At 30.3% G+C, this 19950-nt stretch overlaps 1 protein-coding gene across 1 annotated transcript in view; it reads left to right on the plus strand.

Annotated features, from left to right (window-relative positions):
* The first annotated feature begins 13171 nt into the window (after nt 1-13171).
* The window catches only part of LOC139901359 (uncharacterized), a 38641-nt gene continuing 31862 nt past the window's right edge, over nt 13172-19950 (plus strand). Inside the window, exons 1-3 of the mRNA XM_071884081.1 lie at nt 13172-13190; nt 13732-15509; nt 16153-16361. Coding sequence (XP_071740182.1) covers nt 13172-13190; nt 13732-15509; nt 16153-16361 — 2006 coding nt within the window. The remainder of the gene's footprint in view (nt 13191-13731; nt 15510-16152; nt 16362-19950) is intronic.

A 19950-nucleotide genomic window follows, 5' to 3' on the forward strand; every position in this document is an offset into this window, starting at 1 on the left:
AGCATTTAATAAAGTAGTTGTAAAAATAGCGCATATATTCTCAGTCCCAAAAATGTAAAGAGTAAAAGGGAGCAAATGAACTCACCTAATGTATTTTGTAGTAAAAATACATATGACTATACTGAACAATGCAGGGTTGGCCTCGGATTCACGAACATATATTCCATTATGTATATTAACACATATAATGGTAATCGAACAAATTTATATATGTATTTATTTAGTGATATCATTTTAGAACTCATATGTTCCATTAAAATATTAATATAGTTATATCATATGTATTAGGCTTATTTTTGTATAATTTTATTTGTTTTTAAATAAAAGTTATAATAATACTAACATATTGATGATTATAATTATAATGTTAAAAATAATAATAGGAATATTGTTAATACTAATAGTAATAGTAATAATACTAATACTAATAATAATAATAATAATTCCAAAAATGATAATTTTCATAAAAATGATAATTTTTAATAAAAATACTTTTGTTAATAATAATAATTTTGAAAAAGATAATTTAATGGTAATACTTAGTAATAATATTAATAATAATATTAATAGTAATGATAATCCTAATACTCTTTTTACTAATAATAATAAGTATAGTATTTATATTAATAATAATAATAATAATAATAATAATAATAACAACAACAATAATAAAAATAATAATAATAATAAATGAACTACCTTAAAAAGCTTTTCCTAAAAAAATTGTATCAAGCCGGGCTCGAACCAGAGACCTCTCACTTAATCCAAACGACACCAAACCACTTCTCTATACTTTCATTTCTGATTTAAATCCCAACTTAAATCTATTTAATCTCGATTCAGTTTTCCTCATTATGCATTGATTTGATATGGCCCAACATTTTAAATATAATGAAACCCAAATAGCGATTTATAAGCCCAAAAATATTCGTTTAATGGATCCACAAATCAGTCCATATATTCTAAACACACAGGAGCCCAAAAAAAATATACGGTTTCTGTTTCCTTCTTAACTTAAATCGGCATAGCAGCCATCATTCTTCCATCATCAACAACGGCTTCCAAATCATTTTTTAATAATCTTATCATCGTTAACAAGTATTGTTCATCTTCCCCATCATATAAACCGTCACTTTATCATCGTCGTACTCGAACTAAAACAGAAAACGGTAATCGCGTAATAGGGTTTTACGGTGGTGGTTTTGCAACGGTTTGGAACAAAAAAAAAACAAAAACAAAAACAATAGCAATAATTTTTATGGCGGTTTGGGTCTTCAAACATAAAGTGAACAGCAGGATGGTGATGTTTACAAATGGGTTTCGATGATGTGAATTGTTTATGGTTTGCTCTCGGTTAATCATAGCGAAAATCAAACAGACCCAGCGAATAATCTGCAGTTTTTTGATGGACTTTGGGTCTTGTCTAAACAGAAAACAGTGAACGGTTCTAGGTGGTGGTGTAGGGTAGCGGTTTGGATAAAGGTGTGGTGGACTAGAAAAGTGTAACAGTGAATGATGGCCACTTGACAACATCGTTGTCTCCCACTGAACTTTCATCTTTATTTATATTAATGGTAGGTCTGAAAAGATAAAATATATATTTCGTAGTCCATTCTCAGGAAGATAGAATTCATTCTCTTGCTAGAGAACATAAGAACATTATATAATATATACGGTGTATGTGTCATGTTGATTTAGGGTGATCGAATAATGGAAACAAGGTGGTGGGTTTGGTTCTCGTTTGAATTATAAACCCAGTAAAATATAGCGAGCAGCAACAATCGGTGATTTTTAATGGTGGTGAGGTTTTGTGAAAACAATTTGACGGGTGATGGTGGGAGATGGAAAACGGTTTAGGGTGGTGATGTGTTATAATCGAACAAGAGAGGGAGAGAGAGTGATGGTTGGGGTGGTGATTGCTCCGGTTGTAGATGGTGGTGGTGACGGATCATTGTAGTCACGGTGGTGACGGGAGTCGATGGTTCACATAAACAAGAAAGAAAGAAGGAATAGAGGTGGGTTTTAAGGTTGATCATGAAACATAAATATAAATAGGAAGTAGATGTTTGTCTAGCATAAATGTATATATAAGTATATTTAGTTTATGGATTGATATGGGTAGCTCATGGTTCGTTCCAGGGAATAGAGTAGGAAACAAGGGAGTAATGATAAGAGATGTATAAGTTGTGGTTGTCGATGGTTCTCGGTTGGGGTTAAGATCAAGCAGAAGTATAAGATTCATAGCATTAATAGTAGTATACTAACAACAAATGGGGTTATGGTGGTGACTTGGATGTTTGTATTAATGATAATGGGTGGTTGATGTTTTGGACAGATTTAGTGATCGGACCAAGAAGTTTATTGTTGGAATGGGAGTGTTGGTATTGTAACACAAGTAGTAGAACTCATAAATGCATGAATAATGTGTATATATAATAATAATATATAATCACAAAAAGTAACAATTAAAAACATTGAATCAAATTGCTAGTTGTCAATCCTTGGAACTACACTGCCGACACTATTCTCTATTTTATAACACGGACTTGATTTCGTGCTCCGTTGATAACTAGTGGCGGATAAAAGTGTTCAGAAAAATCCCATATTTTAAAATAACTTTATTTATTTATTTTGATCATTATGGTATAAAATTCGATCATTAAATTGTTAAATAAAAATTACATCAATTATCCCTCTCAATTATGGGTAAAATATAAAAAGTGTTAAAACTTAACAAATAGTTCCTAAATACATTTTTAATAAGCCTAAAATTTATAGAACTCATTTTCGTATCACCGTTTATTTTAAAATTACATAAGTTTGAATTTAACTTGCTTAATATCAATCTGAACAACAAACGAGTATTAAAATCATTTAATATTTATTTTTAATATACCTTATTTATATATAGAGATATATTTTAAATAATAATTATTATAATATCCTATTTTTATTTTATTAATTTTTAATAACAACACATATAATACTTTAAATTATATTTCAAATTATTATTTATATATACATACACACATATCTATTTACAATTAATTGTTCGTGAATCATCGAGAACAGTCGAAGGGTAATTGCATATATGAAAATAGTTCAAAGATTAACTGAATCCATATAAACAGTTTAAAAATTTTGAGACTCAACATTACAGACTTTGCTTATCGTATCAAAATCATATGAAGATTAGGTTTAAATTTGATCGAAAATTTCCGGGTCGTCACAAACAATACTATTATTAATGCTTATAATAATAAGGATAGTGTTAATACTTATGTCAAAAATAGTAATACTTATATTGATATTAATACTGTTATTAATAATCATAAATTAATACTAATGCTATTATTAATGAATATAATAATAAATTATATTATTTTCATACTAATAATGATAATAATAATCATAATCGTAATAATGATAACAGTATTTATACTTAGTAATAAAATGATACGATTTTATTTTAAGATGATAATATTAGTATTATCAATAATAATAACACTTTAAAAATGATTCTTATACTAATAATAAAAAACAATAATAATAATACTTATAATTCAATTACTTTTAACAATAATAATCTTAGCATCAACAATAATAATAATAATAATAATAATAATAATAATAATAATAATAATAATAATAAATAAATAAATAAATAAATAAAATCATAAAACTACCTTTAAAAGCCCTTTTAAAAAAAAACGCCCCAAGCCGGGCTCGAACCCGTGATCACTCGCATACTCGAACACACTCCTAACCATCAAACCATGACTGTCTTTCTGATAACTTATACAATTCTATTTTCATATAACTCGTATAAATGCAAGTTGTTCTTCATCTTCTATAATGAACTCGACCAAGTTCCAATCCAATTCAATAACGAATCAATATCTTTTATAATAATTAGATGAAACAGAATACCTGTTGTGATTAATTAGTTTAATTAGAATTAAAAAAATAAAAATAAGAAAATATATAAACTGTAACAGTCTGCGAGGAAAAAAATAATAATATACAGACTAAAATCAAATTTACAATTTTTGGACGTTTTAGCCTTTAATTATAACATGAAAAATATTCTAAATCATTCATACAAACTTTGTAAATCATTAATTTAATCAGGATCACAAGAACGAACTCGAATTTCTTTATTAACAATTCTGTTGACTTTTAAATACCAAAATTTTGACTCTTCAATTTGAAATCGTTATTAGCAATTGGAATCTGAAACTCTCCAGATAGTTTGACTAGAGGATTACCAATCTAACTGCAATATTAGATTTTTAAATTTAATTCAATTTTAATCTGTTGTTAAACACGGTTAGTTAGACCAAGAACACCAATTCAAATTTTAGATTTAAAACTGTTTTAGATCATAGTTCCAACATGAATTATGTCTTAAATCTCTTATGGAAGCTTTCTGAACCATCAATTGGTCCATAAACATCAATGTGAGTTCAAATTTTAAGATGAACGATTCAGTTGACTTTTTAAGGTTTTAACTTTGTCTCCAGAATTGAAACTTGATAGAATGATTTGGATTTTGAAACTTTCCAGTTAGTTTAAGTGGAAGATCTCTAACATAACTACATTAACAGAAATTGGAATTGATTATGAAATCTTTTAATTTAAAAAAAATGGAATAAAACAGGGCATTCGAGTTTTTACCTTCTTCTGCTGATTAGTGTGATCTTTAAAACCGTTTGATATTGACAGTAATTGATATGAGAGATAATGTATTGGATGAATTTGTTAATAACTCAGAGAAATTGTTGGTTTAAGTTGGTCGTTCGTTCTGTAATAATTTAAGAGAAAAAAATAGGAACTGACAAGAGTGGAATTGATTGTTAACAACTTCTTGGATTTATTCATAATACAAACACTGATTGGTACGAAATTAGACAGTAAAATCAAATCATCAATAGTTGGAAAACGATTGCCACATAATGCGTATGTAATTTTCCCATTTATATGTATAAATCCGAATATATATGTATAGATATTGTATAAGTATATATATATATATATATAATTCTATATTTTTATATATTTATATGTGTTTATATATATAAATATATATATATATATATATATATATATATATATATATATATATATATATATACATATATATGTATTTTATAATTTGATTATATATATCTAAGTACATATAAATCTAATTTCTTGTTTTTGATGATTAACTACTATAATTATATTAATGCTAATAATATTAACAATACTAATAATAATATTGTTGATAAAGACTAATAATAAATGGTAACTAATAATATGATAACAATAATGATACTTTTATTTATTAGTACTAATAATATCAATGATAATAATATTCTTATTTGTTATAATATTAATTAATATTATTAATTATAATAATGGTATTAATAATATTATCACCTATATAAATTAGATTTCATATACAAATATAGTTTATGTTAGATATAATATTATTAATAATATTACAAACATTAATGTTATAATAATACAGTAAGTAATGGTCATATTATTATTATAACATTTATACTTTATCTTGAAATTACATATAACATAATAACTTTTATTGAATTTTTATTATATGATAATTTACATATAATAATATTTATGTATAAGAATCATATCCATAGATTTATTTTTTTTTAATAACAACCTTTGTTTTATATTACATGTTCAATTTTACTGACTAATTGGCACTTTATTATTTCATACAAATATATATATATATATATATATATATATACATATTTATTTATATCTAATTATTCGTGAATCGTTGAGGGTAGTCAAAGGTCAATTGAATATATGAACATCGTTTCAAAATTTTCTAGACTCAATATTACATACTTTGCTTATAGTGTCAGAAACATATAAAGAATAAGTTTAAATTTGGTCGAAAATTCCCGGGTCATCACAATTTAAAACCTGGAAACACGATGAACACCATAAAATCGGATATACGCCGTTGTAGTTAAACCGGGGGCTGTTTTGGTTTGGATAATTAAAAATTATGATAAACTTTGATTTAAAAGTTGTTCTTCTGGGAAAATGAATTTTCATATGACCATGAAACTATATCCAAAAATCTTGGTTAAACTCAAAGTGAAAGTATGTTTTTCAAAATGGTCATCAAGATGTCGTTCTTTCGACGGAAATGACTACCTCTTTAGTAATTGACATGTAACTTAAATTTCCGACTATAAACCTATACATTTTCTGTTTGGATTAGAGTTCAATATGAAACCATAGCAATTTGATTCACTCAAAACGGATTTAAAATGAAGAAGTTATGGGTAAAATAAGATTGGATATTTTTGATCTTTTTAGCTACGAGAAATGTTTAACAAATCTATACAAATCATATCCTAGCTAACTTATATTGTATTATACATGTATTCTAATATATTATGTAATCTTGGGATAACATAGACACGTATGCAAATGTTTTGACATATCATATCGACCCATGTATATATATTATTTGGAACAACCATAGACACTCTATATGCAGTAATGTTGGAGTTAGCTATACATGGTTGAGGTTGATTCCAAAAATATATATACTTTGAGTTGTGATCTAGCCTGAGACGTGTATACACTGGGTCGTGGATTGATTCAAGATAATATATATCGATTTATTTCTGTACATCTAACTGTGGACAACTAGTTGTAGGTTACTAACGAGGACAGCTGACTTAATACACTCAAATCTTTAAAACATAATAAAAATGGTTGTAATTATATCTTGATCATACTTTGATATATATGTACATATTTGTATAGGTTCGTGAATCGATCCGTGGCCAAGTCTTATTTCCGAGGAAGGAAATATCTGTGAAAGTGAGTTATAGTCCCACTTTTAAAATCTAATATTTTTGGGATGACAATACATACATGTTTTATAAATGATTTACAAAATAGACACAAGTACGTGAAACTACATTCTATGGTTGAATTATCAAAATCGAATATGCCCCTTTTTATTAAGTCTGGTAATCTAAGAATTAGGGAACAGACACCCTAATTGACGCGAATCCTAACGATAGATCTATTGGGCCTAACAAACCCCATTCAAAGTACCGGATGCTTTAGTACTTCGAAATTTATATCATATCCGAAGGGTGTCCCGGAATGATGGGGATATTCTTATATATGCATCTTGTTAATGTCGGTTACCAGGTGTTCACCATATGAATGATTTTTATCTCTATGTATGGGATGTGTATTGAAATATGAAATCTTGTGGTCTATTATTACGATTTGATATATATAGGTTAAACCTATAACTCACCAACATTTTTGTTGACGTTTAAAGCATGTTTATTCTCAGGTGAATACTAAGAGCTTCCGCTGTTGCATACTAAAATAAGGACAAGATTTGGAGTCCATGTTTGTATGATATTGTGTAAAAACTGCATTCAAGAAACATATGTCGATGTAATATATTTCTATTGTAAACCATTATGTAATGGTCATGTGTAACCAGTATATTTTAGATTATCATTATTTGATAATCTACGTAATGCTTTTAAAACCTTTATTGATAAAATAAAGGTTATGGTTGTTTTAAAAATGAATGCAGTCTTTGAAAAACGTCTCATATAGTGGTCAAAACCTCGCAACGAAATCAATTAATATGGAACGTTTATAATCAATATGAACGGGACATTTCAAGTGTCAGCAGTAGCTGGGATGCTATCAATAGTCTCAGTTGGGACAAATCGACCATCTGTGGCAATACCAGGCATAAGTGGGTCAATAGACTCCAGGTGAAGCATGAACCTTGCGTTCCAAGTTTCATACTCATCTTCATCGAATTTGGGTGGTCTATTGGATGAGCCATTTTCAAGGTAAGCTGTTTTTGAGTATGCAGCCATGAGAGAATTTAGATCCAAGATATTAAATTATCAAGACTGAAGCTCTGATACCAGTTGTTGGTCCCTTGATTAACAACAAGAGTATTGTAGAGGGGGTGAATACAATTTCTTTTAATTAACTAACCAATTAAATACAGTTTAGTATTCAAGCATGTAATGTAAATAGAGTCAAAGGTAATTTTTCAACGGTTATTCTTTATTGATTAAATCACAAAGAATTACAACTATCCTTGGCGGGATGATAGTTGGTTGATACAGATTTACCTAAGTATAGCTATAAGGATAAACTTAAAGCTATTACACGTTTTGGACTCTAAATAACAAAACCCACACCACTAGTTGTTACAATAGTGAATACAACAATTTATAGTAGTCCTATTAACCGTGTAATGGTTCTATTGCCCACTGGTACATAGGATGTCTGTACTTGTGGGGACAACTGCATTAGAGAGCGTGCTCTCCTCTTTCCTCTTTGGTAGCTATTTGCAGGAACACCCCAATTTGGTTTGGCAGCACTATTCGTTTAAACAAATAGAATGTTGTGTTCCCTAGGCATTGACAAAGTATAGCACATGTCTACACATGCGTTAAACTTCTGCATTCCCACGTGGTCTTGTAAGGTCACTTGTCAGCCGCCGACGCGTGTCCTTTCCTGTTCAACTTTGTCTTTGACTTTTGTTGAATAGTACAATTGATGTAGACCACTCAGGAAACCACCATGCTTGTAATGGAGCATGCCTATCTTGTGTTGTATGCTGCTTACCATGTTTACTGGTCCTTCTTATGCTGAGTCACTTGATATTCTTGAATTGCTGGGTACTCACCCTGTGCTGATTCGAAGAATACACTCTACCTTGTGCTGGTAGACTATGCAGCATACTGAACACTTGACACAGCAATATTTGCTATCTATACATAAACAAACTTGTGCTGGATGCACATAACATTTTAGTGCAAATAAATTACAGTTTTGTCATAATTAAATCCATAATTATTTTGGGGACTCAACATTTTCATGTAACCTGTTCCTTTCTGTTTTCCTCTTTCTTCTTCATCTTAATCAAATCGACCAAGCAAAATCAAATCAAAATCATAACCGCGAATTACAAATTCGATTTAGGACTTGAAATTGAATTAAAATTAACTCGCGTTGGATACTTTTGTTCAATCAAACAATCAAAATAAAAAAAATAAAAAAACTGATGTGCTGTTCGCGAAAAAAATAAAAATAAACTTTGATCAAATTTATGGATGTTTTACATTATATTTACAACATGAAACATGTTGTAAATCATCATTAGAAACTTTTGGATCGTTAATTTCAACAGAAACATCAAAACGATTACTAATTTCTCGATGAACAATTCGGTTGACTTTTGACTTCAAAACTTTGACTCGAAAATTCAACATCAATTTGAGATATTGGATCGTGAAACTTAGCAGATAGTTTGAGTACAAGATTCCTAACATTAGTGCATTATTAGATTTTGAAAATTCATTTGAAATTGAGCTTTTGATAAAATGAACCAAGAACAGAGATTATCGAGCTTTTTCTTTAAAATTTTTGTTTGATTTCTAATTTTAGCAGAGGATATCATCATATATAGATAGTAAACGAATAATTGAATCAGTATGCATGATAGGATCGATTTTGTTTGTACTAAGAATTGATTGAAAAAATGAGTCGACAGCCACTCAAGAAAATAAAAAAAAAAAAATAAAGCTCGATCATGATTAGTAGATAAATTAAAAAAAAATACAGATAGTGTTTTGACCTAATTTAGGTAAAAAAAATATATCTGTATTATTTTAATAATATTAATAAATATAATAATAAAAATACTAATAATAATAATAGAATTAATAATAATATTAATAATAATAATAATAATAATAATAATAATAATAATAATAATAATATCAAAATAATACTAATTATAATAAGAATAATGATAAAAATAATGGTATTAATAATTTTAAATAAAAAGATAGTGTTTAGTATTCTTAATTATAATAATCATGATAATAAATAAAATTATAATTTCACTAATAATTATGATATTAATAATGGTAACAATTATAATAAATTAAATATATAAAATTTCATATTTTTATATTATATATAGTAATATTAATAATACTGGTATTAATATTCATATTAATATTTATTTTAATAATAATAAAGAAAGTAATAATAATAATATTAGTATAACAATTAATACTTGTTAATGTTTTGCAATTTATTATATATATATATATATATATACACACACACACACACACACACATACACACATATAATCATATACTACTGTTCGTGAATCGTCGAAAAATAGTTGAAGTTAAATGAATGTATGAACACATTTCAAAATTTTTGATACTCTTGATAATAGACTTTGTTTATCGTGTCAGAAATATCAATTCATATGGAGATTTGATTTAAAATTTGTCAAAATTTTTCGGGTTATCACAACTTAGGAATGAACATTACGTCTTTCAAAGTCCAATTAGAACCAAGAGTGGTTTTCAATATAACATCTCTAATACCTTAAATATTAAGCGTTTTTTTGTTTGTCAAACTCACTTTACCTCGATATGACCAAAAATTCTTCAACACGCTCATAGTGGGAGTAGTGTGAAAAGAAGCTCCCGAATCCAAGATCCAATACTCCACCGAAGTCTCAACACTACACAATAGTGCATCATCCGTATCATCCGCGGTCAAGTTGACACCTTTAGCTAGGGAATTCTTGCAATTACTTTGATAGTGCCCCTTTTGATTGAAACCCCAACAAATAGCTTGACTTCGGTCCTTTGATGAATACCTTTTCTTAGATTTTCTCTTACCATTCTTCTCACTGCGATCAATTTTCCTACCACGATTGTTGGTACTTAACAAAGACCCGAATGATGATTTTCCTGAGTATTTCGTATGAGTATCTTCCCCGAGAATCTGATACCTTATTCCTTCATACGCTAGCTTAGTAGTTTCGGAAGAGCTACTAACTGCAGTAAACGTACTCGACCAACTTTCCAGTAATGATGAAAGCAAGATTGGAGCTTTTAGTTCATCATCCACCACAATCTCCACCGAAGCTAACCTCGATATGATATTGTTGAACTAATTGATATGATCCTTTGCACTCATATCTTCCTTCATCTGCGTATTGAACAATTGACGCATAAAAAAAACCTTATTAGAAGCGGTAGATTTTTCGTACATTTTGGAGAGTGCCTTCAAACCAGTAAACATCGTCTTCTCATTCACAACGTTATAGGCGACATTCTTATCAAGTGAAAGACGAATAGCTTGTAAAGGTTGGCGATCCAATAACGTACAATCGACATCGCTCATGCCTTCGGGTTTAGTTTCCAACACGGGTAGGTGAAGCTTCTATTGATACAAATAGTCTTCTATTTGCATCTTACAAAAGTCGAAGTCTTTTTCATCAAACCGGTCGATTCTGAATTTCCCGTCTTCCGCCATCTTTCTTGAGCTATGATACCAGTTGTAAACTTTTTAGGTCCCAAACAACACGAGTAATTCTAGAAAATTACTCACCCCAAGATAAACGAAAGAACAAACAAGAAAATTAAACCGAACACAATATTTAAAGTGGTTATATGTAATCAATGAGATTACTTTAATCCACTACCAAATTAGAGAGATTTTATTGATAAAATTCGTGCATACATGTCTGGGTTACAATAGGGTCCTTTTATAGTGCTCAAAGCAATCGTAATTTGGTTAGAACAAGTAATACGTGTGTGACAAGGATTCCGGCCACCCAGACCATATCTCGCGATCGCGAGCTTTCAGGCCAAACATTCCTCACGTTGCGAACCTGTGATCAAGAGTGAATTCTAGTTGGAGTCAGGGCCGGCTAAGGCTATGAGCGAAGCGGGCAACAGCCCGGGGCATCACCCGGTTAGGGGCATCATTTCGAAAAAATATCAATACCCATAGTTTAAACCTCATAAAGATATATATTTGCGTAACTGTCGGGGGCATTTTATAATCATTTCGCTCGGGGCATGCAAAAACTTTGACCAAAGATTGACCAGCCCTAGTTGGAGTTCAAGTGTCCCTTTCGCGATCCTCGAAACCTTGAATTTTGCGATCGCGACTGTTGTCATCCTGGTTGCGAACCTCATGCAGCTCCACACTTAGACCTTTATTTGATTGTACTTCACCATCCAACAGTTTTCACATTTACATGTGACCAATCAACACTCTCACATATAGATATAGCTAGATATATAAATAAGTATTGAAATCGGGATATCATATTTTTTTTTTCCAGCGTAGCAGGGACCTGATATCCCTTGTTACTACCATTTATACTAGAAATGAAGAATGAATACTATTTAATTAAACTACTACCACTACTTGTGCATATTAAACCACTAACTAATAATATGGAATATTTGTGCACGTATAGTGATGCTAAGTAATCACTTAATTAATTAAATAGAGAAGATTGAGTAACTAGTGGTGAACATGCATGTAATTTGGTGAAGAATCTTGATTGACCAACTTTTTTACACACTTAAATACAACATAATTAATCTACTACTATTACTATACTACTATTACTAGCTTGACTAAATCCAACACGCATCAAAAACCAACCCGTATAAATTCAAGCCCATTTTGGCCCATTATAATGGCAATTATTAGACATTTAGACGAGTGTGTGGACTTGAAACAAGAGAATTTTTATTAGACATTTAGACCGGTGTGTGGACTTGAAACATGAGAAATTTTCATGTCAGTAAGAATAGTACATTGTTAAATTTATGATAAAACAATCTTATTCATGTATTATGTTTGTTATCTAACTTAATTTGTTTAACTACAGTTATATTTAGGACTCTTTGAAAATGAGATGATTCAGAGAAGGACTAAAGCTGATTATTTCTATAAGAAGATAAAGTAGAGGGTGCTGGATGTCATTTTATGAAAGTTGAAGATGTGCTTGGCCTGCATGCTTGTTGTTCGATTATATACCCATTTGCTAGGGTTTCCAGAGATACATACATTCATTCATCATTGCTGCTGCAGTTTTTTTCTCTCAATCTCTCAATCTCTCAATCTCAGAGTTTAAATTCCGAGTTCTTGTTTTTCATCTATATCTACTTGATATAGATTTTGTTTTCTGTTCTTTATTGTTCGTGATATTGTTGAGGATTGTACCTTTGCTTGATTTTATTCATTTGTGTATGATTCTGGATTGAAGATTCATCATATTTGTATAGATTTCTGATATTCTAACATGGTTTCAGAGCAACAAGGTTGTTGATATGATCGATTGGGTTTTTTCGTTCGAATCTAGGATTTGAAGTTTTTCGTTTTCTTCTTCGATTGATTGTTTTTCTTTAACAATCAAAGGTGTATTGGATTCGACAAAGATTGTGGGTGATTTGGTTTCGCTTTCTTGTCTGTCTGAAGATTGATTGTATGAAACCCTAATTTTTCAAAATTAGGCCTACAGTTCTTCCGCTGCGTTTCTTCTCTATTGGTCTCCTTTTCTGTGCTTGATATGGGAGTTCTCTTTCTTTCTCACTTATATTCTATTGTGTTTGTCTTATTTGTAATCTATTTGTTTTCTGGTCTACTATCTGATTATCTTTATGTTCTGTTTGATCTATTATTTGTTATCTCTTGTTTATTAATCTGTTATTGTAAAAGAGAGGATCTCAAGGAAGACCTGGGTTGAATTTCTTGAAAATTCAACTATCTGGATCCCTACTTGAGTTTTCCTTTAGGTTTATCTGTGTGTTTTATTTGTTGTCTTTTTCTGTGATTTGTGTGTTTATCTGATTGTTACTATAGTTAATCAAGATTCTGGTAGTGGTCCCAAGATTACTCAAGTGAGTGATCTTGATTTTGGTGATCCATTGTATCTTCATGCCAGTGATACTAGTATCACTGGGCTCATCTCTTTAAAGTTAAAGGGAACTGAGAATTATAATGTCTGGAGTAGGGCTATGTTGTTGGCTTTACAAACTAAAAATAATATTAGATTTATTGATGGTACTGTTATAAAGAGTACTACTGATGATGTTCTTGGGTTACAATGGGATAGGTGTAACTCTGTTGTGTTATCTTGGGTTTTAAATTCTGTGAGTGAAGAATTATTTTCTGGACAAGTTTTTTCAAGTCTTACTAAAACTGTATGGGATGAATTAAAGGAAACATATGACAAGATAGATGAATCAATTACCTTTAACTTACATAAAACAATTAACACTATTTCTCAAAATGGTGATTCACTTTTAGATTATTATCATAAACTTAACTCTTTATGGAAGCAGTTTGATGCTCTTGTCAAACTTCCTTCATGTGGTTGTGCAAATCCTGAGTTTAAAAAACACAATGATATGATAAAATTAACGCAATTCTTAATGGGTTTGGATGACTACTATCAGTCTGTTAGAAGTAATATTTTAACTAGGAAAACATTACCAAGTGTTCAAACTGCTTTCTCAATTGTGTCCAAAGAAGAGTCTCACAAAAACTCTTCAAATGTTATTGAAAAAAATACTCAATCTGCTTTTCTTGTGTCTAAAAGTTTTGATAATAATAAAAGATTTGGTAAAGGACCAAATCCCAATCTTAAGTATTCAAAATGTAACAGACTTGGTCATACCATAGATAGATGTAATGAAATCTTGGGCTATCCTCCTGGTTGGGTAAAAAGAACAAATTTCACTTCAAAAAATGTCCAGAATAATAATTCTATGTCTAGTCATAGTGATCTTCCTTTTACCACTGATCAAATCAATAAAATTATGAGTCTGATTGGAAGTTCTTCTTCTGGAAGGAACAGAAATGTACAAGCAAATGTTGCAGGTACTTTTCATAATTGGAATGTTTTGTTTAATTCTAAGTTTGAAACTTTTTTTAAGGCTAATGAGTCTAATATTAGATTTAATAATTGTAATGGATGGATAATTGATTCAGGAGCATCTCAACACATGACTGGTTCTATTAAAAAAATGGAAAATTTTTTTGATGTCACTAAATTAGGTATGACAGTAGGTTATCCTAATGGAACTATTGCTAAAATTACTAAAATTGGTGATTTAAAATTAAACAGTCATATCATTCTAAGAAATGTGCTGGTGGTTCCCGGATATTGTGTCAATCTATTATCTGTTCATCAATTATCTAAAGATAAAAACATATTTGTTGGTTTTAATGATTCAAAGTGTTACATTCAGGATTTGTTGGAAAAGAAGATTGTGGGGACTGGTAGTATTAATCATGGTCTTTATATGTTTGATGATAGTCAAGGTGATAATACTACTTGTATTTCAAGTTGTCATGCTTCTTTTAATTTGTGGCATCATGGGCTAGGGCATCCTGTTAAACCTGTGTTAGACCTATTAAAAAACACTCTTAACTGGAAAGATAAAAATGAACAATTTGTTTGTGATACTTGCCATAAAGCAAAGCAAACTAGAGATTCTTTTTCTACTAGTGATCACAAATCAAATGTATTAGGTGACCTAATACACTTAGATTTGTGGGGGCCTTACAGAGTCACTAGTAGAGATGGTTTTAGGTATTTTTTGACTATTGTTGATGACTTTACTAGGGCTGTTTGGGTTTATCTTATTAAAACTAAAGATGAAGTGTTTAACTGTTTTGAGAGTTTTGCTAATCTGATTCAAACTCATTCAATAAACCTATTAAGATCATAAGATCTGACAATGGTACTGAGTTTATTAACACTAAGTTTAATGAGTTTTGTAATAAAAAAAGAATTGTTCATCAAACAAGTTGTGCTTATACTCCACAACAAAATGGTGTTGTTGAGAGAAAACACAGACATTTGCTTAATGTTGCTAGGTCTTTACTTTTTCAAAGTGGTTTACCTTTAAATATGTGGACTGAAACTATATTAACTGTTGCTTACTTAATTAACAGGGTCCCATCTTCTGTGCTTTATGGAAAATCACCTTTTGAAATGATTTATGATTCTAAACCTAGTTTCTCTCATTTTAGAACCTTTGGTTGTTTATGTTATTCTACTATTTTAAATAATAATGATAAATTTGAAAAAGATCTATTTTAAAAAGGGATACAAACTGTGTAGTGTTGAGTCAAAAACTGTTTTTTCTCAAGAGATGTTCATTTCTATGAAACTGTGTTTCCAATTAATCTAAAAAATTCTTCAAAAGTTGTTTTTATGGTACTAATGATCTAAATCATTTAAATTTTATTGATTCTTTTTCTGAAAACCCAAAGGTTCAAAGTCCCAATGATGAGGAGAGAACAAATGATGATGAGCATAGTGGCAGTGATCATAGTGATCATGAAGATTTATCTTCAGATCATAGTGATACCACTATGTCACAAGATACAGAGATAGATTCTCCTGAGGGCAATATTTTTGAAAATCAAATTAATAATAATGAAAACAACAATGAAGAAGGCACAGAAGATGGCCCTAGAAGGTCTTCTAGACCTAGGGTTTTTTTGTGACGCCCCGTACAAAATCAACGTGTACGGATCATCAACAACAGGATCATTACAAGGTCAAACACTATATGCTGTTTCAAAAGAAGTTTGCATTCATAAAAAGGGTGATGTCTTAACCAACATCAAATGTTTAACATACGATAGTGTACTTCTACGAATAGAAGGCAATAATAATAGTACGTGACCCATAGGTCGTTACAAATTCATTGTTTCAAAAGTAACATAGTTTGAATGCAAAGTAAATGTTTCATGCGGAGACATCTCTAAAAGCAGCGGGAGTCTACAGCAAGACTAGTACAGCGGAAGCAACCAAACTCTAAGCACCTGAGAAAACATGCTTAAAAATATCAACATGAATATTGGTGAGCTATAGTTTAAGTATAACATTAATGTAAGGAAGGCCACGAGATTTCGTATTTCAAAACAGTATGAAAACTATATGTTTAACCGTGGGCACTTGGTAACTAGCTTAACGTAATATCACCCCCTAAAAGTACACTTGGTGAGTGTGTATGTTTACGAAGTATTAAACACCCGTTAAATGCTAGCGCTACTAGCCCGAGTGTGGATGTCAAACCCTATGGATCCATATCTAAGATTCGCATTCACCAGTTCAAAGACCAATGACTAAACGTTACCGAGCTAAGGGGAAAGTTTATGTCGTTGTATAACCCACACATATATAAAGTTTAAGTACTCGTGCCTAGTATGTAAAATGTAAAATGTGCAAGTATTCTCAGTCCCAAAATAGTTAAAGTAAAAGGGGATGCCATAACTCACAGTGGAATGTAGTAAAGTCGATACGAGATAAGTAAGCAAGTAGTTGGTCCGAAAGGTCCTCAACCTAAGTCAAAAATTACTAAGTCAGTAAATCATTCCCAAAGGTTTAAAAGTATGTAAATTAGGTCTTAAGTATCATCATCATTCATCATTAATCAAAAAGTGTAAAGTAAGTTTCAATCAAGAATAGAGTTTGAAATAAAGGCTGACTTCGTTCAGTCGCCACGACCTCTATACAAACCCTTGAAATGAGGTGAGACCAGTGGCCATGGCTCTGTATATGAGTCCCCTAGTTGCTGACCAATTTCCAGAACCAAACTCGTCTTCGTTTGACCGTGGTGACGGTTTAAGTGCGAGTAGGTCAGAAATTTCAGCACAACGTTAAAAGGGTGTAGTGACTTTCGGAAGGCCATAAATCCTAAACCGTAACTCGGATTAAGAAGAGGCCTAAACAGAAAATCATCTACTCAAACCGAACTAACTGGAAATAAAATTTTCCAGTAGCCCAGGTTACTGATCAGACCCAAAAAACAGCAAGCAAAGTATTCCGGTGGGTTCTTGGTGCTTGATGCTCATCACAGTTCTCATCCTTGATGCTTATAGCTTCAAGTGTACAACTCGTTGATGTGTTTGCATTATTTTTACCAAGTTTTGACCATCATGACACTAGTGTAAGTCTAAGATATGTAGCACAACTCACTTAAGAGTTGTATGAAGGTTGATGAACCAAAGTTACATCAAGATCTTAGATCCGACATATACATGAGTTATAATAGTAATGTTAAGCTACAAACTTGAAAGTAAACTAAATAAACAAGATCCTAAGTTGTAGATCTTAGATCTTAGTTAGATCTTGAAGATCCTAGACTAAAATGTCTAGATCTAGTGTTCTTAAGTTAAACCCTAAGTTATAGAACTTGGATCTTCACTTTAATGAAACCATAAGTCATGAAACTTAGATTTTTATCTTGTAATATGTATGTAAGCTTATAAGCTCTTGTTTTAAACAAAATTAATATACCATAAGCTATAAAAACTTAGATCCAACATAAGTGTGTGAAGTTATGATGTGGTAGCGGAGTGGTATAAAATAGTTATTAATTTTAGCAGAAAATACTATTAAATACGATACAATTTTACACAAGATATTTATTTATTTAGAGAACGGATATGCTTAAACCTTGCTACAACACTTATAGGCAGTGTACCTAATCGTACAGTAGTGTAGTTTTTAGTAAGTCCGGTTTGTTCCACAGGGAATCTTTTTAAACAAAGCTTAACGCTATATTAGTTTACTTTTATAAAAATACAAATATATATATATAAGTAATATTATTATTATAAAGGGGGGGTTTTTACCGTTTAATGACCGGTTTGTCGATTTTAAAACTTTAGTCGCAGTTAAAACCTAATATAAAATATTAAAAATAAATACAAGACTTAAATTAAAGCATAAAGTAAATAACGATAATGAAATTGCGAATAATAAAAGTGCGATAAAATAAACTTACGATAATTAAAAAGTACGATAATTAAAAGTGCAATTAAATACAATAACAATAAAAATGCGATAATTAGAAGTGCAATTAAATATAAAATAAAGGAAATTAAATATGAAATAAAAAAATTATGCTTATTTAAACTTCCGTAATCATGATGTTTGACGTGTTGATTTTAATTTTATGCCCATGGGTTAATTGTCCTTTGTCCTGAATTATTTAATATGTCCGTTTGGTTTTTGTCCATAACAGTCCATCAGTCATAAATATAAAGTGCGAGTGTCCTCATCAAATTATTCTTATACCCGAAGTTAAATATTCCAACTAATTGGGGACTTAAACTGTAACAAGATTTTAATACTTTGTTTAATAATTACACTAGGATGTCGACTGAGTGTAACCCAAGGTTTTAATATTTTGTTATCAATTATACCAAGTGTCCTTGTACATAATTTCACCCCTGTTTTAATTATTCTAGTGGCTATTAATCCATTCCCGTGTCCGGTTAAATGAATGATTATTCGTACATATAAATACCCCGCCCATCGTGTCCGATTGAGTGTATATGGTAATTTATAGGGACGCCCAATTGTAAATCTTTATATTAACATTAACAAACTATCATTTAGTTAAACAAATATAAAGCCCATTAATAGCCCATAGTCTAATATCCACAAGTGTCGTTCTTTTGTCCAAACCCCAATTATGGTACAAAGCCCAATTACCCAATTTTAGTAATTAGCCCAACATCATGATTACTTCGTTTTAAATAAGCATAATAATAACTTAGCTACGAGATATTAATGTAAAAAGGTTGAACATAACTTACAATGATTAAAAATAGCGTAGCGTTACACGGACAGAATTTTGACTTACACCCTTACAACATTCGCTAACATACCCTTATTATTAGAATTATAATTAAAATTAAAATTAAAATATAAATTATAAATATAAATATATCGTATATATGGAGAGAAGAGAAAAAAATGGATGATGATTACGATCAGAATGCGCGAGCTTTATAGGGATTTTCTGAAATTGGGGCTCCGCGACTCGCGGCATATTTTGCCTTCAAACTCAGCGAGTCGCGGAGTTTGAAATTACAGCTCAGATACTTTGGAGTCTTTCTTGCCGACGGATTTATAAATATATATAATATATTAAATAATTATAAGAATTATTTAAATATTATATTATATTTATGTGCATAGTTGATTTGTAATTTTTAGTCCGTTGCATCGAGCGTTGAGAGTTGACTCATGTCCCGGTTCCGGATTTTCGA

Source organism: Rutidosis leptorrhynchoides, chromosome 3 (assembly GCF_046630445.1).
Source record: "Rutidosis leptorrhynchoides isolate AG116_Rl617_1_P2 chromosome 3, CSIRO_AGI_Rlap_v1, whole genome shotgun sequence".
Lineage (NCBI taxonomy): Eukaryota > Viridiplantae > Streptophyta > Magnoliopsida > Asterales > Asteraceae > Rutidosis > Rutidosis leptorrhynchoides.